This window comes from Pyxicephalus adspersus, chromosome 9 (genome assembly GCF_032062135.1).
Source record: "Pyxicephalus adspersus chromosome 9, UCB_Pads_2.0, whole genome shotgun sequence".
Lineage (NCBI taxonomy): Eukaryota > Metazoa > Chordata > Amphibia > Anura > Pyxicephalidae > Pyxicephalus > Pyxicephalus adspersus.
Genome location: NC_092866.1, coordinates 23,529,018 through 23,553,366, shown reverse-complemented (window position 1 = coordinate 23,553,366; position 24,349 = coordinate 23,529,018). Strand labels below are relative to the sequence as shown.

The window sequence follows — 24,349 nt, the reverse complement described above, 5'->3', positions numbered from 1 at the left end:
ACCCTGGGCGCATGCAAGCTCATCCCCCACAGACAAAAGCTTATCTTCCGCGGTATTAAGTCTAAGGGAGTGACCCTTAAGTTCCTGTCTAGAGGCTCTTGAATCGCTGACTTCAGAAGTATTGCCACCGCATTCGCAATACGGGCGTATTCGTATTAAAACTGTTGTGAAAATACACCAAAAAGCCTGATGTCCACTTCTTGAAATCTGTTAGTGTTGGTGAGCAGCAAGTTTTTTCTTTTAGCATCTGCTGGTTGCAAGTGGCACATACTAGAAAAATATAAAATGTAATATTTCATAACTGCCTTTTATATGAAATTTCTAGTAAGTGCCACTTGCAACCAGCAGATGGCAGGTGTCATGCTTATCTAAAAGATTATTCACTTGTCTGCTGTGTGAAGAGACTTCAATTACTAGAGATCAAAATATACATTAAATGCAGCAAAATTATGCGTTTGAGGAGCTTTTTAACTTGTCATTTCATCCAGGCAATTTTTAAGCAAGGAATCTCTACAGACCTTAGAAAGCCCAGCATGCTTTGTACACCTTGTCATGTTACTACATGCAATGTATTTTTGTGGATTATTGTACAATTAAAAAATATATAAATATGTTTGTAAACTTGCAACTAAAAATATTAAATCCCATTATAATTTCCCTTTAGCGTTGCCACCCTTGAACATGAAGGAAAAAACCTGGCCAGTGAAGTAGATAATGATAGAAAGGTATGAATGCAGGTTGTTAATTAGCAAGACATAAAGAACTAAAGAATAGTGTGTCTTGAGCCAATATTGATGATCTTGTTGCTGTGACTATGACATTCTTTAAGGGTGGTATTTTAAATGTGCAGTCATTGACATTGTCCTGCCCTTCTATAGGTAGAGCGTCTACAGAACATGAGTAGGACATCAGTGTAGTGATGCAGGTCATTAGATCTTTATAGTTCTTTTAATTCTTTGCTTCTATTGCTTTCCTACAAACCCAGAACAGAGAGCTGTGGTTTTGGAGAGGACCAGGAGAAAAGGGCAGGGGAGGTAGGAACTGTATTTTATATTTTTATTTTCTAAAGATTTTGTGTATTTGTGAAGTTAAATTTAGGTCTTTACTTTTTTTTAATCTGGCTCCCTTTTGTTTTACCTAAAGTAGCTTTTTGCAGATGGCATAGATTTACATGTGACTAGTGTAGGCTTTAAAGCACAAATGTAAAAAATGCTTAAGTAGTTAACCCAGAACTAAATCTGTGTGACTCTTATCCATGTTCCATCCATCTTCTTTCCCATTACTCTTAACGACCAGTGCCAGGATGAGGTTCATTCATTGCAGCAGCAATGCGTAGCTCAGTTTTGATGTCAGAATCCCAGAGCGATCAGGCCGGTAAGACACATTTGCAGAAAGGGGCAGGCAATGTCCTTCTGCATTATAGTCACCCGGCTCATCATGCAAGTTTATAAGTGGAACTAAAAAAAAGTCTGTCTGAACTGGGCACAAGTTTTGATACAGTTAGGCTACAAACACATGTGCAATAATTGTCGTTGGAAAGGATCTTTCATGATCCTTTCCAACAACAAACGACTGTACAATGCATGAACGAGCGCTGTACATACAGCCCTGTTCTGCTGTATGGTAAGAAAAGGGGACAGAAAAACAGAGCTGCACCCCGCTGACCTCTCTCCCCTTCACTTTTACGATTGCTCATCATCCGTGGACGAGCACTGTACACACACCAGATTCCGGTCCGATATCAGCCCTGAGCCCATTGCACGTGTGTATGTAGCCTTAGCAAGTTCTATTAGTGCCCTTGCAGGCTGTTTATCCTCTTTCTACTGATTAACATTTTCCTTCAGTCAAACAATGCTGCATGTTCAGATGTGATTAGATAATGAAGCTCACTCACTGATGTCAACTCGCTGATGTCTGCGTGCTCTGTCCTCTCTGAGCCTGAACACACTGCTATGCAGAGGGTATAGAAGACAAATATAATAACAGATCGAGGAATTCTGTAACAATGTCATATATTTAAAATCTTATAAATATCTTGCAAGTATCAATGGGGTAAATTTGCACTTAACACTTCCTAAATACTTTAAATGGGTATTGTCAAAAGAACCAAAGACTATATCTACCTTTTGCTACCCTACTCATTGCCTAAAAAAGCACTGAATTTCAAAGTATCTTGCAAACTGCTGAATCCTATGGGTAAGTGACCAGTCCCAGGGTTGGCCAAACCTTGTCCGATGAAGTGACCTCATCACTAAACATCTTTTGAAATGGGAACAGCTATACAGTACATAATTGAGTGTATGGACTCCTAAAGATGATGATGATGATTCATTTGTTTTAATTGTTTGTGTGTGTGTGTGGTTTTTTTTTTTTTTTTCTGCACACTTTCAACACTGTTTTCTGTGCTAGAGGAACACATTACTGTATGTGTCCCTTCTTTCCATTATTCTGAAAATTACTCTGGCTTTAATGCTGGTCTATTGGTTTTGGTATTTTTGGAGCCACCGCCCTTTCACAAATCTGTTCCTTGGCTCCTCCTTCTGTGTCAGTTGAAGTAAACAAATAGGTGGACAGCAAATGCTGGGATAGTTTTAGGATTGAAGCCACAAGCTGCCTCTTGCAGTCTTGGTTCATTCTAAATCCTGGTGTGTATATATAACGCTGGTGTAGGAAGTAAGTGATGAGGTAGCCAGATTTAGGTGATCAACAGTGTACTTGGGGGGTGGGAGAAGAGAAAGTTGGAGGTAGTAGGGTCCTGTGATATATTGCTGTAGGGGTGGGGGGGGGCGTTAGGTCATATCCTCTGTGCAGTTTTCTGCTATTCTATAAAATAAGGTGGAGTTTCTGTACTGCCCTTGTTTTGTGTGATAATTTTTCCTGGTAATGGCTGCTTTCATGAAAAAAAATCGCAAATTGCAGTAAAGAGAGCTGATTGTAATCCTGGGTAAGGTAAATGGATATAAAAGGCACTGACCTCCTCCAACCTGGTGATTTAGGTACAATGGAATGTGAAGTCATTATGCCTATTCTGTTCTTTCTGTGTTTAGGATCCTAATGTTAGACTGATTACATGCATGGCGTTGCAGGGAACCTTTATGTACTTAAACTAGACCTTAACAGATTTTCTTCCTTAATCTGCGGGTCTTCAACAGTTTGACAATGCTGCCTAGTGCTCAAATTAGCAGTGCTGTTGTAACCAGTAACAGTGCTACTTGTGCACAGGACAGGGCTTCCATACATTGCCTACTCAGAACAGGTTGTAGGCTTTCCTAGTAATGCCCTTAGATGTGTTGCCTTCACTTTGGTAGTATTGAAGGGTTTTACACAATAGAAGGGACCTCATGTGTTCTTCCTATTAGACAGCTAGAACTGATTTGTGACATTCTGCTACAAGGTCTCGCCTTTAGGAAGCTTTATTGGCTTTGGTTCATGTCAAATATTTCACCATTACATCATATATCAATTTGGTGTCTACTTTACATTTTCTAAGCTACACAAACTGCAGACCACACTTCATGACCCATTTGTATAATGCAGGTAACTGTATGATAACCTGCATTTCCCCACAAAATATTCTCAACAGTTTCTACAAAATTGGAAATCTGCTTTTTAATTAGCTCCCCCCTCCCTCTTTAATTTACTAGCCTTGGGTGCCAAGATAGCCATTACTCTGTTAACATGGCATTACTCTGTTACCATGGCATGCCACTGCCAATTGAACAAGTATAAGGAGGTGTTTACTACTTTTCACTAGCTAGGGGTTTTTTATTTTTAGTGTATAGCCTACATGCATTAAATTGGTAACCAATATTGAACTTCTGTCGTGATACATTTTTAATGCTGTGAAATACAAATTTCTGCTTTTGAGTAAAAACATAAACCTAGTATTTTCTTTTTTCAGCACGGCACTGCTAGACTTTTCCGTTCAACGTCGTCCAGCAAAAGCTTCCAGACTCCTCCCAACATAGGCCAAGGCACATCTGTGCCAAGCCGGCATATTCAAAGCGGCAAAGCACAGCACCAGCACTTCCACAGCAAGAAACGCAAGCACAAGCGGGAAACAGACCTGTGCAGATAGCTGATCTGGGCTGGACTAAAAGCTCCTTCCTTAATGTGCCGCAACAGAACAAAATATCAACAAACTTTGTTCATATTCCTTGTTCATAACCTTCCCAGAAGCTTATAAACATTTAAAACTGACTTGTTTTCATTTTATTTTTTTTTCCCAGCTAGCCACGGAAATGGATCATGAAGATTTCCAACAGGAAAAAAAAAAAATCTCAAAAGATAAAATCTCAAAAAAACAAAAAAAAAAAAAAAAATCAAAAATGGCTGCTCATTTGTTAACATACATGGAGGGTATAAAACATATTTGCACTTCTGTCGGCACCATGGTGCTGATTTCTATGACTGAAATCAAGGGTTTTGGGTAGAAATGTAAAAAAAACAAAAAAAAACAAAATGACAAAACTATTTCAGAAGGGGTGCAATTTGCAAAACACCTCTCCTTTCCTGGGAACTTTATTCCTGCATGTTTTTTTTAATTATTTTCAATATTGTACTGTTTTATTGTACATACAACAGTATCTGATATTGCACTTTTGTATCAGTGCATTTGCTTTTTACATAAAAACTTTAAGGAAAATCAGACCAGTTTGGGGTGATCTCTCCATGTCTGTGTGTTCATAACTTGCATTGAGATTAAATTGTTTCTGGTCCCCCCCACCCTTCCCTTTATAAAAAAAAAAAAAAGAATAATCTTGCTTGGTGGTTTCCTTCTATTTATTTTTTTATGCCTAAAATGGCAAATTGCTTAAACACAGGTACCCAGAGGCAGCTGATTAAGCACATAAGTACCTATCCAGAATTAAGTTTTTCATTACAGTTTTCATTGGAGTTGATTTGCGGCTTTTGAATCTAGACTGGTATTTGCAGTTCGTATTTGTAATACAGTTTATCCCATATGGTGTTTGCCAGGGAAAGCATAACATACGGATATACTACAGGTTGCTATAAAGCCAGGACAACCTTCAATCTGTAAAGGATGGCAGCCGGATTAATTGCATTTCACAGTAGTGTTTAAGAATTTTCTTGCCCAAGATAAATTTCTGTTGGTTTATGCACCAAATCATTTCAGCAACCTTTTTATCTCTTGCCTACAAATTGTAAAAACCTATTCTCAACTTCAGAGGAACTTCCCATGTATAGAGTAAATGTGTGTTCTGTTATTAAGTCTGTATTTTGAGTGCTTGAAATACTGCTGTTGTGGAAGGGAAATTCTCACTTGTGGATATATTCTTGATGAAATATAAACTGTTACTTGTTCCTGCTGCATTCCTGTATGTAAATTGTGTAGCTCAGAGATGGATCAAAGCAGAATGGAGCCTAAGAATTGTCCCCCCCCAACCTTTTCAATTGACAATTATAATGATTGCAGTGGGCACAGAAGAGGCTGCCTTATTGGCATGGTTTATACTGGCATATTCTTTCCAATAAACACAAACTGACTTAGTGTTAGGCCCCTGCATAAGTTTGCTTTGTTGATCCAGCTCTGGTGAAGTTACTCAGCTAAACACAAGGGCTTCTGATTACACTTAGGAATAATTTATTTCTGTTTTTATTTTGTTATGAAATAGTATTAATGCATACATGTCTGACCTTTTCTATCCCACTGATTTGAGCTTCCCTCATTAAAATATTAACATGATGCAAAATAAGGAGAAAAGAAAAAAAATGAATGATGTGAGCTGCCATCTGTGACCTGTCTTTTTTGAAGATTAAAAACTCTGGGGTCCATTATCAATTTTTAAATATTTTGATATCCAATTCCTGTGTTTCAGTTTTATGGCCTGCAAGACAGAGGCTGCAGCACCGAAAAGGATGAAAGGTGAAAATTTAGCCATCTGAAGAAATTAGTTTACTAGCCCTTTTATTGCAGTTGCCAGCCATTAGCAGTGTTTCAGACTTCACAAGGTCGTGTTTATGTTAAGTTACAGGCTGTCTTTTAGGTTTAAATAAAAGGTATGTTTTTTATTTGGGATATTTAGAGCAGAAATACACTTTGCTGCCAGTGCTAAGTATTTGCAGATTCTCCAGTTGTGTCATCCTCCTTGAACCTACCAGTTTGTACACTGATCCGCATATGTGCTGCTTGCTGTAGAACATTTCCACCAAGACCCATCTGTAATAAACATGCCCACTTAACACACTACCTTAGTTTTGGGTCAAGGGTTTCATTTCAGGTTTAGGTTAGGGGGAAAGTTGGTGTGTAATGTGTACATATTTATTTTTTATTATGAACATGACTAAAATGTTAAATTTGTCAAATCGGACATACTGAAAACATATATTTGGATTAAGTCACTAGGTTAGAGTTACTCAACCTTTTTCACATGGTGGAGCCCTTGAAATGACTTTCAGGTCTTGGGGGAGCCCCTGCTATAATTACTATATCCACAGCTCACAGTGCATTAGTGTGTGGTGCTCAATGGGAAGGATGTCACCCTTACAGATGTCAAAAAGATCATTGGTGTCAGTAAAAACTGACCTGAGAGGCCTATTGCTTATTGTTCCCCTAGTACAACCTCTGAAGGAACCCTGGTTGGGAAACCCTAAGGTGGTACTTTGAGGTACCTTTTTTACATTTTGGTTGGCCTCCTTTCCTTCGGTATTTATGTAGCTCGATAGCTCAAGCTGAACAAGTAAATGAGTTGGTGGTTCTTTTAGAGCACTAAGGTAATATCACTCTGTATTCAATATTTTGGATACAAAACAAATGTATTACCCATATGCCTTAATGATTCAGTGACCGAATCCTTGTCAGCGTTATAAATCACAAGGTAGTAAAGGAAAATATTAGGAAGGATACCTTTTTAAGACAGTTGACAATACCATCTCAAGTATTTCTACAGTGGCTTTTTTTCCCCCTTTTGACTTCATCACATGGTTTTGTTGTGTGTAGGTGCCTCGATGCAATGCTTTAATTTTTCTAGTAGCTTTTGTGATTTTTTTTTTTTTTTTTTTGACTGTTATGTTTTTCATTACATGTTCCTCTGAGTCTTCAGCAGTGTACAGTAATTTTGATTAACTGAAACCTAAGCAAAAATTCTGTGTCAAATAACATTTTACATCTTTAAAATATGGATTTATTGTTTGTGTGAGGTCATTCACTGTTTCAAGTATTCTAGTGATTTTCTTTAGAGTTCCTATGATTTTTTTTTAATTTTATTATAAGGCCTTTTTTATTGAGGTACCACTAGCCAATATAGGCTTTGTCATGTGACACTTTATTAAACCTGCAATAATCGGGGTTCATTCTTAAATTGCTACAATATTATCAATTTGTTTTGTCTAGGTTCATGTATGCCCCAGGCAAACCCTTTTCATGAGTGCTACTTATGAATTGGATATATTACAGCTTCACAGTAGATAGAATAAATTGGGGAAAAATTGTATTTTCTTCAAACATTACAAGTCTTGTAAGGATGTGTATTTTTTTTTGTAATTCCTTTCATGTGATAGAATATTTGATGAAAACCTTCAAAACAAAACATGTACCTTATGTTATTGGCTCATACATATGTATATCCAGAGATATTCAGCAGCTTATTGGATATAACCTCTTCTAGGTGGCATTGCTAAAGACCTGTATGGAGGGTGGAATGGCAAGGCATCTTCACATACTTGTTAGCAATTAAGACACTGAAGCAAAGAGCCCCAAGAAGCTTGTTCATACCAGTTCATTAAAATTCATACTAATGGATGATGTGCAGTTACCTAATATTTTTAATGATGTTTAACTCTGGGCAAATGCCTTGATGTATGTTATGAAACAGTTTGGAGGCCCGTTTGTTGACTTTAGCCAACATACATAAAAAATATTTGTTTATGCATTTTAACCCAATGTGTTAATGTATGAAGAATTCATATTTGTGTTTTTGTAAACTGGTCCGAAATGTTATTACTTGGTTTATGCTTGCAGCATAAAAAGATCACAAAAAAAGAAGGGAACTCCTGCATAAGGTTATGTAAGCCGCAACTTACCTGCTCATTTAGGAAAATGCAACTTTTTTCTTTGTGCCATCAAGCAACTTAAAGATTTTTATTTTACATTTCTGCTTACTTGGGAGTTCCAAATTACCAAATTTTTCAGGCAGATACACAGGGATACTTTTTAAAGGAAGATGAGCTTCACGTCAACTATAAAATCAAATGTATAATTTCAGTATTTGCTGTGTTTATGAATATCCATTCTGTTTTAATTATTAAACGACTTTTTTTTTTTTTTTTTAAGATCAGGGGTCCTCAAACTTTTTTGACCACTAGGCCAATTCAGGGGTACGCAGGAGCACACTAGGCCAGACTCTGAGTCCAGCCGTAATGGCTCAGCCCCCCCACCAGGAACTCCCCGTCAAGGGAATTCCCTCTCCTCCGCAATGCATATGTAGGAGAGGGAATGTTCCCTATTTACCCTGACCGCTTTTAACACTTCCATCACTGTTATAAATGAGGGACATTCCTTCTCCTCCGTATGCATTGCGGGGAGAGGGAATTCCCTTCAGGGAGCCACAGCAAGAGGAGGCTCAAGAGCTGTATGCGGCTCCGGTAGTTTGTTCTGGCCTAATTGCTCCCGGCAACCCGCGGCTCTGGAGCCGCGGGTTGCCGGCCGGCATTAGACCAGAACGGCCAGGGGGCATTAGTCCCGAACAAACTACTGACCTGAGGGCTGGAGTTTGATGTATACTTATCTGCTGTTTTGCCTTCTTTAGTTCATTTCATAGATCTAGCTAGATAGGTAAATTCCACCTCTGCCCACTTTTTTTTTCTAAGCTTTGTGTAAGGATAGTTGACGATAGAAGATGATAGTTGACGATAGAAGATGGCGCAATAATGTCTCCATACCCACTCTTCATTAATTATGAATGTGTTTTATGAAATAAAGCTATAGTAAAGTCCACAAAGTCATTTTACTGTAAGTATTTAGAACCACCAAGATCCAGGCACATATAATGCTGTAAAACCATTTACGTGAGATCTCGATTAAAAAAAAAAACATCTTGCCTGGACAAATGTGTTGCTTACTAGGCTTTAAATTTTAGCAAGTGCATTACATTTTCTATAGTTTAAATTAAATACTGCACTGCTTTTTTCAAACTTCAGTATCATTGTAGTTTTGTAAAGTTAGTATTGTTCTTTTAATATATTTGCAAGTACCATTAAAGCAGGTTTTCTCCCAGTATTATGAGCCTTGGCTTTTTTGCCTCACATGCAGATTAGTTTTATGCCTTCCTTAACAACTCCCAAGAACGAAATATATATGTTCCATTACATTTTATTATGTTCAAAGAACTAGAACTTTATCACAAACATTAACTAATGTTCTGTGAAAATTGTCTTTTTTTTTTTTTTTTTTTTATAGAAGAGTACAGAACAACATTATGTACCAATCAAGGGGGCTAGGGGGAAACAATCAGGGGACATCAGAGGAAGTGTGGGATGGAGGGGATTGTCATATTTTACTGTAAGAGATGTAATGCTTTTTAGTATTGCTACTCGTTGCCAATAAATTTTATTCAGGTTATGTACAAGATAAAAACTCAAACTCCTTACTTACAACCATTGTAAAAGCAAGTATATCTCCATTCTTTATGAACTTGTACCTAGGTTTCTTTTTTTATTTTTATTTTTTTTTTCAATCCTTAAGTTTTGCAAAAGAATATTCCAATTTATCATTCATAATCCTTAATCTACCATTCCTTCCCTAAATTTGGATCATTTGTGGTGACTTTCTTGAGGGCTCAATAATTTTTCAATGCAAAAGAAATTTTCTGCACTTTTGTCTCTTTACATATCCTCATTTCAAACTAGAGTGATTCAACCTTGAGATGATCTACTGTATATTAATGGATATCTGACAAAAGCCAGCATGCTTTACAGGTGACTTGGTACCTCCATGTTTTTTGTAATATTAATTGAAGATAAGCATGGACTTTATATACACAGATGTTTAAACCCCTTCAACTTCTGAAAGCAAAGTGTGCTATATGCTGCATAAGATTTTGTATTTTATCTGTTCCTCTGGAACTTATGTTTTCTGAAACACGTCAGGTTACACATATTTTTGCAGCAATAAAATAACCCCTACCCATCCCTACTTTATCTAAAACCATGAATGAAGGCTTGTTTTGAAGGTGTTTTATTTCTTGATAAGAATGGTAACACTTTAGTGTGCCGTACCTTAAGTTTTTTTTTACTCTTCAATTTTGGATTGAATTTGGAAAAGAGTTTTGGATCTATTGTTGGCAGCAAGTACTTGTGAGGCAAATGATAAAACTTCATCTGAAAAAAAAATGCAGCAATTTAATACAATTTTTTTCTATACATTTTGCTGTAGGCATCATCACTGAGTCCTTAAAGAAAAAGACAATAGTCATTAGTTGTTGGTTGCTTGAAAGTACCTCCAGGAGAGTAAAACCTGGCAACTAGTTGCTTTTTTTTTTTTTTTTTTTTTACACATATAGATGAGATATTGGTTTATTATGAAATCTATAACTCTTTGAAGACTCAAAAATACAAATGCATTTCTACTTCAAATAAAATACAGAACATTTGCTGCCCAAAAAAATTTGTCATTCATTTACAAAATGTATGATCAACAAAGGTTATTACAGCCTTCTTATTTCTTTCTGGCTAATAAAGGCATCATTTGTCCCTGGCCAAACAGCATGCTGTCTAGGGGAAGAGGTAAGCATGTTGGCCATTCTCGAATTTCTCTGTTCCTAAAAAGACTTGCTATATTCGATTTGATTACTAGATGGTTCTAACACTATATAGGAAGCTGTATTGAGCGATATTGGGACTACTATTATTGGCTTCCATTAAGAAAGTGCTAGGTACTTTGCCACATTTGGCCTTACAGCTTTAAGGGAAAGTTAGAATTGTGGTTTCTACTTTATTTACTAGCTTAAGGTTTTTAAACTGTTTGTCAGTTTTTACTATGTATAAAATGTGTTTTTACAAATAAGTTTCAGACAAGGAGTTCCTAGTGCTCTAGGGGAAGAAAAAATAAATTTTAGTATTATCATAGTTTTTAGGCAGGTTGGTGTTCATTAACATCTTGATTAGGCAACCAGATTTTTGTGTAATATTCACTTTGAGCTACTGACATCTGTGAGTAGATTTTTTTTTTTTCTTCAAACAGGTTGTTATAAAATCCTCTCTGTTGGCTCAAAAATTGATTACATACAATAAATATAAAAGCACCTTTTCAACCCTAACTATGATAATAAATTTCAAATCTATCCAAGCTGAAACAAGAACGTAGCAGGTTGTGCCAGTGGAGGGTCAAAACGTTGAAACCTTGTTCAGCCAGACAACAAGAATTTTCAAAAAGTAGCCAACATACAAAGTATCTAAAAATATTATTCATAGGAATTGCAGGTAGCATAGTTATAAAGCAGAAGTTTAAAACAAATTAGCACTATTTTTTTCATTTGCTGCATTTAAATTTTCCAAATTCTTCATTTAACAAAATACATTGTTTTACTTTTTACATTCATTTTGGGAACCTCACAAGTATGCTATATATATATATTTTTTTAAGATTGTGAATTTAGATGGGATAGCACAAGTGAGTGTTGTCACTAATGCTAAGACACATCAGTTCTCATAGTAGATGATCTAAAGATACATAAGTGTGTATTGTTTTAGATATTTAATGCGTCTGAAATTTGCTTTTGTCAGAACAAAGACAAAGTTGTTGTATGCCAGCACATATACATACTGATTAGATGTGTGTCTTAGGATATCATTTGTAGTCTTCTCATCCAAGTTTGGTATCTCTAGGCTCGCCATAGTAGTGGCATACTAATAATTGTGTACTATTGTATTAATGGCATAATTTTACTATCTGTAGGTTATCCATACTGATACAGTTATGAAGGATTGTTGAACTCTTCCATATCAAATCTGTTTCTATTTCTATAATTGACTAGTAAAAGGGCATAATTGATAGAGGTACATTCATGAAATATCTTAGATCAGCAAGCCATTACTACTGCAAATTGAAGTCTACATAGTAAAAAAAGTTAAATCTGATTCTATATTACCGAAAAAGATCTGCTTCTTTTTAAATTAATAGAATAAAGAATTACCCCAGTTTATTATCACAGTTATAAAACTGTATCTCTAAATGTCTTAGTTTGCCTTAAAGCACAGCTGTTTCTATGACATTCTATCATGGATAAGACCATAACATGAAGACAATTTCAAACATTGTCTCCAGCTCCCAAAAGAGTGCCAAATCTTAGGTCCCATCTCGTGCACATTTACCTGTAGTGCACTTACCCATTGAGTTGCCATTATAGGAGATTATTTGATTTAAAGAAAAGTTCTCGACCATGCAGGAAAGCATTACACATTATACAAATGAACATCCCAAGATTCAGGACTCTCAGGGAGTTATGGAAGGCATTTGAAGATATATGCAGGCACCGCTAATGCCTTTGCCATATTAGAACATTTTCAATGTTAAGTTAAAAACTCTACGTTACAAGATTTTTTATTTACCTGTATAAATAGATCTTTGAAATATCTTTTCTTCTCTGTGATATTTTTCTATTCCACAACATTTTTTATTCAGTATTGTTTCATGTCAAAGGAGTAATCCCTGAATGTTGGTACTATTACATTAACTATTTTTATAGAGCCACTTCTACAACAATTTAAGTCCATACTGCCCTTGCACCTTGTTAAGATGAATTTTGACTTCTATTATCAGCCATAGGTTTTTAGACAGATTGAGATTAAGAGCTTTCAGTGGGTTATTGTGAAATTCTTTGTTTTTCAGCTACTTCAATGTTGCAACTTGGGCAAAAAGTAATATTTCTGAACAGCAGTGATCTCAAACTTTAAAGCCTTTTTTTGGGTCTATGTTATTTACACAGCACATCACTTTTTGGCATTTTTCTCCATGCCTTGTCAAATTAGTAATCTTTCCCCCACAGTTGTTTTATTGTTTTCAGCTCTATAGCAAACTCCAGTTTATAGTTCCGATAATTGATACAGCAGTGCCAACTGGATCGTTCAAGCACTTCCATATTATGTATCTTTTGTTTGCATTCATAACTTTATTTGCAATGCTTTTTTCAGTTTTTTAACTACTACTACCCTTATGTTCAACCTGTTGTCAATATCAACCCAGAAAATAAACTACCTGAAAACTGTGTTCTCCGCTCTTTTTTGGTTGACAATAACAAAGACTCCTTAGGGGTTTGTTTTTGACAGACTTTGTAGGACATTTTCTTAGCAATGAAGCCTCATTTAGTTGCCTATACAGCAGGAGTGGTAAATATTAATTATCTTTTTGGGTTACAGAATTGTTGAGGTTGATAATGTCGAACTTTATTGCCTTAAAATTCGCAATGGTCCTAGGAAGAAGTTACTTCAACGTCTGAAGAACTGTTATAAGGCATTTCTTTGTTAGGCAATTTACTTTCTGTGCAAACTAAAATGTTCCACAGCACAATTGTTTGGTTTTTAATAATGTGTATTGCGTTAAAATCAAAATAACACAAATAACTATAAACTTGAGAAATTGCCAAAGATCAGAATAATTTTGTAAAGCAATGTATATGCTTCAAAGATTTCAAATGTAAAATTTTATTTGGGCGGAAGTAGTGTGACAATCAGTCAACATTAGTTTGGTATTCCTTTTTTTTCCTTTTTTTTTTTTTTTGTAGCCAAATGATAAATATTAAGGACACTATAGTGATCAGTATAGGTATTCCTAATCGATTTTTTTCCTGACTTATTTTAAATGAATTTGTAAAGCTGAATAATGGTTGGGCCTTGGTTGTCTAGTTCCAGATGTGGGGGGGATCACCACTGTTGTTTGCAAGCTACCAGTGACCTGAAAGCAATCATAAAATTTCACCAATTTTGCTTTTAATATTAACTTAAATATATAGCAGTTTTTTAGATATTAGTATTACATTTTTTTTTCTGTCTTACTCTTTATTGTATTAAGGTTCCAACTATCTGCTTTCATTCAATATAAGTAGAGGCTTGAACCAATTACTACACAATTCACCATATTTAAAGACAGGCTTGCTGATTTTGTATTAAATAAGCATAATCTGAAATATATATATTTTATTTTTACTTGTTCCTGCAAGTAGTCCAAACCCTGAAATGTAAAATTCCTCCTATAGGTTTGTAAGAACTTTAAAGAAAACTTCAGTTGAATTCACATATATCAAATGTTTCATATTCCATTACATGAACAGAAAGTGGTTTATTTTTGAGATGCCATTATTAGAGCTATATGCATATTTTTATCTTCTTTGGATAGCACCTTATCAAATGATATTGCTTTATTTTACAAAACCATGAAATCTCACCAAAACAAGTGCAGCCATCCTATTTTTTTGGAATGTTTAGGTGGTGGTGTTGGCGGGAAGATAATATTGATTCCTTTGGAATCTCCAGTTTGCCTCACTTTTATGGTTTTCATAAATTTAGCAGGGGGAAAAAGTTTTCCTGTGCTAGCTTAGTAACACTGAAGGTAAACTGATATAAATCAAATTATATATGCATATAAAGTTTTGTGTGTTTTTGTTTCTTAAAAACTTTGTCTATGCCTAAAAATACAATGTAAATTTAAACTTTTGTATTTTCTTTTTCTTTCAGAAATGCTTTATTACTGTATATTTCATCTGTGTATATCACTCGTTCTAATTTTAATTTCATTTTGAGTTGATATACTTTTGTGAAAAATTTGTGAATCTGATTGGGGGAGGAATAAATGTTTACGTTAACTGGTGTCCTTTGGAATTTGTTTTATTAATGTTTAATTACAGTTTTATGATTGTTTTGTATAAATGTTGATGTTCTATTGACTTGACTTGGTGTACTGTTGATTACATGTGCAAATTCACAGGTGCAGTTTTAGTGCCCTGTGGTTCAGTTGTATGCACTTTTTTTCTTTCAGTTTAAGCTAGTGATTTCTAGGTTCTCAGTTAATGAACAAACATGCAATGTGTCATAGAGCTGATATTACAGCTTAATTCTTTTCCTTTTTCTTATATTTAAATATAGGTCTTACCATGCCTTTTCTCAGACTAGGAAAGTTTGCCTATGCATTCACTTTTAGGTGTCCCTTTTTTAAGAAAGTCAAACTTTAGCATATTCACTGAAATGTCCACAGCAAATGCGGAAGATCAAAATTGAAAAGGGTCTGGGTATGTATAGCCTTTTCATGCACAATAATCGGATTTGTTAATATGGTGTGTGATCTCACTGGTAGGTCATCCCACTGACTTGAATAAAATGTTAAAGCGATGTGGTATTTTAGCCAAAGTCTGGGGCCATTAAAATTATTGAATAGCTCCCAAAGTGTTTTTTCACAAAAAAAGCTCTCCAGATTGACAAACAGGGCAGCAGCAATTTTTAGTTGCAATTTTTAGCCATCTTGCATCCTATGCTTTACTATTCATTTTCAACCATTTATTTCCTAAAATCTATTTTACTAGACCTATACTTAGTGGGCTTTGCTGCCATACAAGTGAGGCGTATGTTCTTTCTGCACTCTTCCTTCATTACAATGACATATTTCTACTTCTTTCTTTGCTAACTTTTGGAAGGATGGGAGTTGTGGTAGTTACATGACCGTAAATGTTTTAAAGAAATCTGTGGCACAATAACTAAAGTAATGATAATTAAATATTTCTCAATATTTAATTTGCTGATATTCATTAATACTACTTTTCTTTACGTCTAAATATTGCCACTTTTTAAATCCTCCCTGTCCTGCAAAAGCTCCATTCTTATTTATTTAGGAGAAAGAAGGTACTCCACAGTCCCAATTCCATAACAATGAAGAATTAATGTCCACTCCCTCTTATTACTAAGCCTATTGACTGCCTTCAAGATAACACAAAACTAATAATAAATTGGACATGCTGGGCAGCTACACCTTTTCCACTTGTCTCTCTCGCAGATCAGAAAGTGTTTTAATTACCTGGGATGGGCATTGCAAATATCTAGCCATGCCATTTGGACTCTGCAATTCTCCTGCATGCAAGGTTTTATATCCAGACAGATCCTGTCATTTTCTCATGTGACCTACCCACACATCATTGCCATGTCTCAAGAAGAATGAACTATATGCCAAGATCAAATATTGCCTTTTCAAATTTTCCTAGGTGTCTTTTCTGAGCTGTTCTTGGAACTGACTGTCCATGGACCCAGAAAATGTGTGAGTTTCATGGCTACCAAGCAATTTGTGGGTTTCATTGATTACAAGCAATGCATTACTCTGCTGAATGAATGCTGATTATTTGCATTGGCTACAAAACAGAGGCCCTCCATGCCACAAAACAACGTTTCCTTTCCAGGCCAGCGCTATTATTTATTATTATTATTCAGGATTTTTTATAATGGCAGCATATTATGCAGCAGTGTACATTAAATAGGGGTTGCAAATGACAGATAAATACAGACAGTGGCACAGGAGCAGAGGACCCTGCCCTGAAGAGCTTACAATCTAGAAGGTGGGGGAAGTAACACACAATAGGAGGGGAGATATTTAGTGGTGGGAAATGATGGTTTCAAAAGACAGAAGAAGATGGGTATGCAAGTTTGGAAAAATTGGGTTTGAGTACTCTTAAATGAGCAGAAAGTAGGAGCAAGCCGAATAGGATGAGGAAGACCATTCTAAAGACATGGGGTAGCTCTAGAAATGTCATGGAGCTGTGCGTGTGAAGAGGTTATGAGTGAGTCAGTAGTAGGACATTGGAGGAGGGAAGAGTGCAGCTAGGGCAGTATTTTTCTGATCTGAAAGGTAAGTGGGACAAGAGATGTGGAGGGATTTGAAGCCAAAGCCCAGGAGCTTGGATTTGATTCTAAGGTGAAATGGAAGCCAATGAAGAGAATGACAAAGTGATGCAGCAGAAGAGGAGCGGAGGGAAGGATGGATGAGTCTGGCTGCAGCATTCATAATAGATTGTGGAGGAGAGAGTCTGGTTAGTGGAATACCAGAGAGGAGGAGGTTACAGTAGTCCAGATGAGGGATAAGAGTGTGTACAAGGAGTTTGGTGGTCTCAGTAGACAAGTGGGGGTGAATTTTGGAGATGGTGTGTAGGTTTAAGTGACAGGACCTTGAAATGTTCTGAATATGGGGGGGGGGGGGGAGTTGGGGTAAATGAGAGGGCAGAATAAAAGGCCTTCCATGTACACCCCCCCCCTTACTCATTAATAAACATTAGGAAAGATACTATGAAAGTTTTGTATAAATCCTTTATTTACAACACACATAGACAAAATTGCACTTGTTTAAAATGTAAAACAATTTTTTTTTGGTATTTGGTAAGTACATCCACAAAACTCCATACATCTTTGAATAAATATGTAAAATATTTATTTACAAATACCAAATACAAACATTATAAAACACAGAGCTTCTATTCACAGATCAAGCTTATGAATGAACCACAAACCAGGCCTTACCTGCGCAGTGTAAAAAATACCATGTACAGTGGAGGCAGGGATTCCTATTACTCATAGATGGCAATGCTGAGCATTAAGGAGCCTTATTATGAGTGTAATGGGCTATGATGATTTACAATAGCCCATTATCAGTTCCAAGTAAGGAGAACATATTATATAGATTAGATTAAATGAATTTAATGCCAAAATAAGTAATGAGTACATATTAGGGTTTATATAAATTAATTACTTAAATAAAAGTGTATAACTGTGTAAGTATTGAATTTAATTGTTTAAAATGTATATAACATGGTGAAGGAGGTGTAAGATCAGTGTTTCTCAACTGGGGTTCCTCCATAGGTTCCTTGAGCAATGAGAAGTTTGTGCCTCTTGAATCAGTTTAAGTGACACCAATGATGTTTTGGCTATCTGTAAGGGTGATATTCTTCCCACTGGCAAGCAGTGTGAGAGGCATTCTTCCCATGTCACATTCACGTATTGTGAGCTATGGATATAGTCATTTTAGAAGGGTTCCATGAAGACCTTAAAGTTATTTCAAAAGTTCCCCCAGGTCGGGCATGAGTAAGTCTGAATCAGCAGATTGGAAAAGATATGCGATGAAAGACATCAATTTTAAGTGGGACTTTTAAAGCCAGTACCATCAGTATATTCTAAAAATAACAAAATTTTATTAATAATAACATTAAAAACAAACATCATTTCAAATACATAAAACACAATAAAATTGTGGGTGTGTATAATGACCACTCCTTACAGAATACCCCCAAAGGGTTTAAATTCTGAATTACTTCTCAACCTCAGACTCCACCTTCCAATATGACATTCCAAAGCACACCGTGAAGACAACACAGGAGACTGCTGCTGAAAAACACTCTCACAACATGATGTATGCATCACTTTACCACCATGCTTCACTGTTGGGATGGCATTGGGCAGTTGATGGGCGGTGCCTGATTTTCTGCAGACATAACATTTAGAATAAAAAAACACTTCAATCTTGGCCGGAAAATCTTGTTTTTCACACTCTGAGAGTTTTTTTGGTGCTTTTTTGCAAACTCCAAGCAGGCCTTCATGTGTTTTGCACAGATGACAGGCTTCCATCTATTCACTCAGTCATGAAGCCAAGATTGGTGGAGGCCTGCAGTTATGGTTGTCCTTCTGGAACTTAGTCCCAACTCTACACAGGATCTCAGGAGCTCAGTCAGAGTGACCATTGAGTTTTTGGTCACCCCTCTCACAAAAGTCCTTTTCCCTCGACTTCTCAGTTTGACTAGGTGTCCAGATCTAGAAGAGTCCTGGTTGTGCCAAACTGTTAGAGAATTAAGGAGGCCACTATCAAACATCTCTGAAGAGACCTGAAAATGGCTGTTCACCAACGGTCCCCACCCAACCTGTCTGAGCTTGCAAAGAAGAATGTCTGAAAATCCCCCAATCTGCCAGAAATGCTTTAACTAAGTAAAGGTTCTAAATACTTATTACTTTTTTCTTTCTAATTAATTTGTTGTCCAAAATTCTGTCAAACCTATTGTCATTATAGGGTACAGAGTATTGATTAATAAGAAAAAGTGTGGGTGTGTGTGTATGTATATATATATATATATATATATATATATATATATATATATATATATATATATATATATATATATATATATATATATATATATATATATATATATATATATATATATATATATATATATATATATATATATATATAGATATATATTTGTTAATTTTATAGAACTCCTCATAATTATGGTGTGTAGATGATCTCATTTAAATATTTGCATTTTGCAATGCTTCTGCTATCCCAACTGTAAAGCTGTTTCTTTACAACCTGTTATCAAGAAAGTTGAAAAAAGTTCCTGTACTATTTTTGTGTGTTCCCTGGCATATACTTTGTGTGTAATATAGAATCTTTTATTGCAATTGCCTAAACATACTCATAATCTCACTTTGACACACTTTATACATCCTCTGCTGTAGCACTTTTGACCAGCAGGTGGCAAAATTATACAATTTTTTAAAATACTTGTTTATTTACCCATTTTTGTTCTGTATGCATTTAAAAAGAATAAAAACATCATCTTGATAAACTACACAGGCACAAAGTATTTAGTTTAATCAATTTACTGTTAATAGCATTTTTTTTTCCTTAACGATAATTTTTATTTGAAATGTAATAATCTTGACAGCTCCATACTAATCTGGTAATCCCATCTCATGCTTCCATTCTTAGGACCGTAACAATTGATCCAAGGTAGTTCAGCCACCAACTAGGCTGGAGTAAACCTCTGGAAAACCACTGGGTTAGGTCATGTCCCCCCATATGGTTTCTAATATGATGGGGAGCCTTGCTGCTGGTCCCTTGGGGTATTTTATGGGATTGATTGCTCAGGCTATTCCATATTTTGATGCATTTTTCAATGCTTTCTAATATGTTTTTCATACATCCTAGTGTTTTATAGGGTCTTTGGTTTTGATATCACCATGCCAGTTTATATGTTTCACATGTTTATGGCTGCTGCGTGGCTGGTAATCTCACATAATTAGACCTTGTCAGTTAAGATTGTGGCCATGGGCAGCATATGGGCTTCTTTGCATTTGGAGGAGCTGGATTCTGCTATTACAAGAGCTACGGGTGGCAAGTCAAGATTTATCCCTCAGAACAGATGCCTCCTGAAACCGAGAACGGACAAATTCAGCAGGCCCGCTCCTGAATAAAGGATAACTGACATTACAGACCCCGTAGAAAGTTTGAAAAATCCTGAAGTGGCACCAGAGATTCTCTGTCCCGAGAATCTAATTGCCTTGCCCCATTTGAGTTGTCTGATGTCCAGATTACCAGGTGGCAGCTATACATGCTGGGTTCTGGGGGTTTAGACAGACAAAATCTCAGATTGATGGGTCACAGAGCCCAATTTCTGTGGACCACAGATGGATGTTTTCAATGCTCCCATGGCTAAGTGTTGTTTCAACAAGGATCCCCCAGGTTCTGTTGATGCTGAGATTGATTATCCCTTTACCTCAAAAATGAGATGGGTCATCTGCATTTCAATTTGTTTGCCCTTCAAGCTGTTCACAGAAGATTGCCCTTCAATGTTTTAATGGAAATTATGAGCTACATCAGAAAGGGATCTGTGTCTAGCATTATATAGACACAATTTTCTTGTTGGGTCAGGAAAAGGCCCTTCTTCTTCTTCAACAAATGGACCTAGATGTAAACCAAGTTTGGCTGGACGGTGAATGTGGAGAATAGCCTCGCTACCAAAGACCTTGGTGTATCTTGATTTCAGAATAAATAAAATGGAAATAATATGAAATAAATAAAACCATTTCTCAAGGTAATAGGTACGATAGTTTCAGCAATCCCAAAGATGTGGTGCTTGGTGGTAATCTTGTTTCTTCCTGACTTTCTGGAGTATTTGTAATTGACTGGTTGCAACATTTATGTTTCATTCATACAAGAGATAAGGGACATCCCTTGTTGCTGGCTGTGTCAATTTGTGTCAATCAATCTTCTTGATTGCCATACCATTCTTCATGACCGATGGCAGTGATAGTGTCTGGGGGTATGTCCTTGTCTGGAACAGCTACCCAGGGAATGTGACCCAGCTCTGCAGGAGACTTCAGTGGCCTAGAATTGCAAATAGCCCTTACAGACAGATTGGATGTTGTCCCAATCAAGAATCAAGGCGGAACTTGTAGACGTAGCCACTATATGGATTTTGCACGGATAGATCCTTCATGTCGGCAATCGGTCAATGTTTTAGGGCAATAGAACACAGGCAGATTACCTAGCAGGGGCTTAACCGGACAACAATGAATAGTCCCTATCTCAAGAAGTCTGTAAAAAGCAGTGGCAAAGTCATTTCAGGTACAAGTGGACCTGTTTGCATTCTTAACAAACTCAAAAGCTGTTTTTTGAGGTTTTCATGTCCTCACACTCAGCAGTCAGATATATTGATAGGCTGGTACTTCAAGTCCATTTTTAAATTGCAGTGTCCCCAGATATGCAAGTTTCAGAAACATCTTGTGGGAGATCCAGCCTTAGTCTTAGCAATATTACCTATTCCAAATGCTCCCCCTTTTTTGTTGGTGACGACATCACATCGGCATGACATAACTTCCATACATGTCCATAGGTATCAATTCATTCCTGTTACGGTAACCACTGTTAGGATTGTAGACTTATCTGCACATGCACAGCTCTGAGAACATTAGAGAATTTATTGCAAAAGACAGGACCTTTTGTTCATAAGTTTGGGAACTCCTTAATTATTAGCTCCACTGTCTCCACACAATATATTTAAATATTAAACTGAAAATATATTCAAAGATTTAATTCCTTTACACTTTTTAGTAAATAAACACTACAATTACTTTTTTGCTATGACCTATACAAACTTCTGCACAGACTTGTGGATACCACAATCTATATAAACATCAAGATATCACGCTCTCAGACCTGGCGTAAACTGCCTTCCTATGAATGTTGAATAAGCTTCTTATTTTCTTCCAGATAGTAATGATACAAAAACCTAAGGATAGAAGAGAATTTTCAAATATCCTTGCTTATAATCTCTTCTATCTGTTGCACTATTGCTTGTCCAGTCAATCACAATGCCAGGGCTTCAGCATTACCCCCTTAGCTTTTGCTTTTTGTTGTACTTGGAGACACAATTTAATGCTCAATTCTTTCACATTGTGTTCTTTTTTTAGTATCCTAAGTCATCATTTTTTTACCACTTTTGGAATTTTTTGATACCATTCATCTGACTCTTAGCTACAACCACTATCCTATAAAATATTATCTACCTTCACATGAATTGGATCCACATGCCCCACATACCCTGGAATGTCTGACATTGGAGCATGGATGACATTACTGACACAATCTTACAATGGTATTTGTATATTAAACCATGTACAATAAATAAAGCCTGCAGAGAGACCCAGTTCATAGTGATGCACCTTGCCTTAACTTTTTTTCAAAACCTGACTACATTTATGGAAATTTGCAATAAATGTAGTACGAAGAGAGCTGATTTGAAACATTGCCTATTGGAATGTCTGAGCCTACTGGATTTTTGGACACTTTTTTTACATTACACCTATATCTTTCCTATCCATTATTCCAAGGCACAAATTCCTCTTTTTTATTATCCGCTACTGGGACTTGCCTCCTAGGGTGTCTAAACTAGCCTTTATTTTTCTTCCTTGAAACTAGTGACCACACTATCTCTACTGTATGCCTTTTGACTCTTTTTAATTGTATCTGTCCTTGACTTACTGTTTTGCTTTGTACTGTTGTTTTTCTGTCTTTTTCTATAATATTGCTCAGCAATTCCAAATGTATGACGTGCTTCTCTGAACCACAAAAAAAGTATAAAGTCTTTTGGAAAAGAAAAATGAAAGAAAGATACAAAGCAGTAAGTATATTCTTAATGAAGTGGGTTGTGTAAGAGGGCCTTCAGTATTTTAGCCAAAAGAACATTTATTTGATTCCTGCCCAGGGTTCCAATTTATCTAAAATTGACTCTTCTGCTCACTTAACTCACTTAAAAATTTAAGAATAGTCTTAGTTTGAAAGTTTAGTTATTCTATAAAGATCACTTACTGCTGGCTAATATTTTGCAAATATTTTCTCATTACATGGCCTTAAATGATAACCTGGTATCCTTATCAGTAGTCGAGGAGTCCACGTGTCCATTTTCACTTAATGATTCTAACATTTCACATTTTAGGAAGAAGCTGATTCAATAAAAACTAAAAGCAGTGTATGGGAAAGTTTCCTTATGTAAGCAAATACACAACAGGGGGCTCTCAATGCATTTCATTTTTAAAAAAAATATTAGCTCAGAAATCATTAGGAACATTGGGATCATTAGGAACACTCCTAATGTATAATATGTATAATATTGGAAGTATACATATGTATAATATTATAGTATAATAATATAGTATACATATGTATAATATTGGAAGACCATGCAACCGAATTATGAGACTAGAAAGAGAGCCCACCTAATGTTAGCTAAGAAACTTTAAAAGCCATTGGTTTTGGCACGCAAAAGTAAAGAATTTAAACCCAACATGATGTCACACATTATTAAAAAACCTTTATATTTTTCCAACTCAAAATAAACTACTGGTCATCGCAACCTCAGGGACTTTCTGAATATCCACTTGTCTTAACATCCTAAACTGCAACTTTATAATGGAAAGGAGAAAGCAAGGGGAGAACACAGACAATGTTTCTTAAATTTATCAGCCAGATCACATATGAAAACTCATGGGCTGATATCATTCAAAACTCTGATAGTACACAGGATTGTGCAAACACATATGCTCCTGTTTGCGATCCCCGGGGCACTAGAGGTTAGTTAACCTCTAGTGGAGGGGATCGCACACAGGAGGATTCCCTAGGAATCCTGTGAATCCCCTGTGAATCCTCCTTTTATAATTTGCCCGATCTTCCGATGATTTTCATGAAATCGGTTTGCTGAAATTTTGCTGAAACATCGAAAGTTCAAGGAAATTTTCGCAAGAATGCCAGAGGCATTCTCACTCATCCCTATTTACAACGTTGCTTCAGTTAATTGAGGTTTGCAGGCAATCTTTATGCACAGCCCTAAGGTCCCTGTAACTATATTTAGATCAGGTTGAAGTCTGGACTTTGACTGTGCTTATGGAACACCTTGATTCTTTTCTGGTGAAGCCATTCTGTTGTAGATTTGCCAGCATGTATGGGATCACTGCCTGTAGCATGACCTAATTTTATTTACTTGTTGCATAGATGGTATTGCAATAGGCTCTAGAATACTTTTGTATACAGATG

The 24,349-nt window shown here is 36.2% G+C and overlaps 1 protein-coding gene across 6 annotated transcripts in view; it reads left to right on the top strand.

Annotated features, from left to right (window-relative positions):
• The window catches only part of TENT4B (terminal nucleotidyltransferase 4B), a 41,249-nt gene extending 26,428 nt beyond the window's left edge, over positions 1–14,821 (top strand). For 3 of the 6 annotated variants that reach the window (XM_072422935.1, XM_072422931.1, XM_072422930.1), the window contains one exon: positions 3,902–14,821. In XM_072422935.1, the coding sequence (XP_072279036.1) occupies positions 3,902–4,078 (177 nt within the window). In that variant the 3' untranslated portion in view covers positions 4,079–14,821. Of the gene's footprint in view, positions 1–664; positions 726–985; positions 1,035–3,901 lie in introns of those variants that run through there. The other 3 variants (XM_072422932.1, XM_072422933.1, XM_072422934.1) reach the window with 3 other exon arrangements.
• Positions 14,822–24,349: the final 9,528 nt, after the last annotated feature.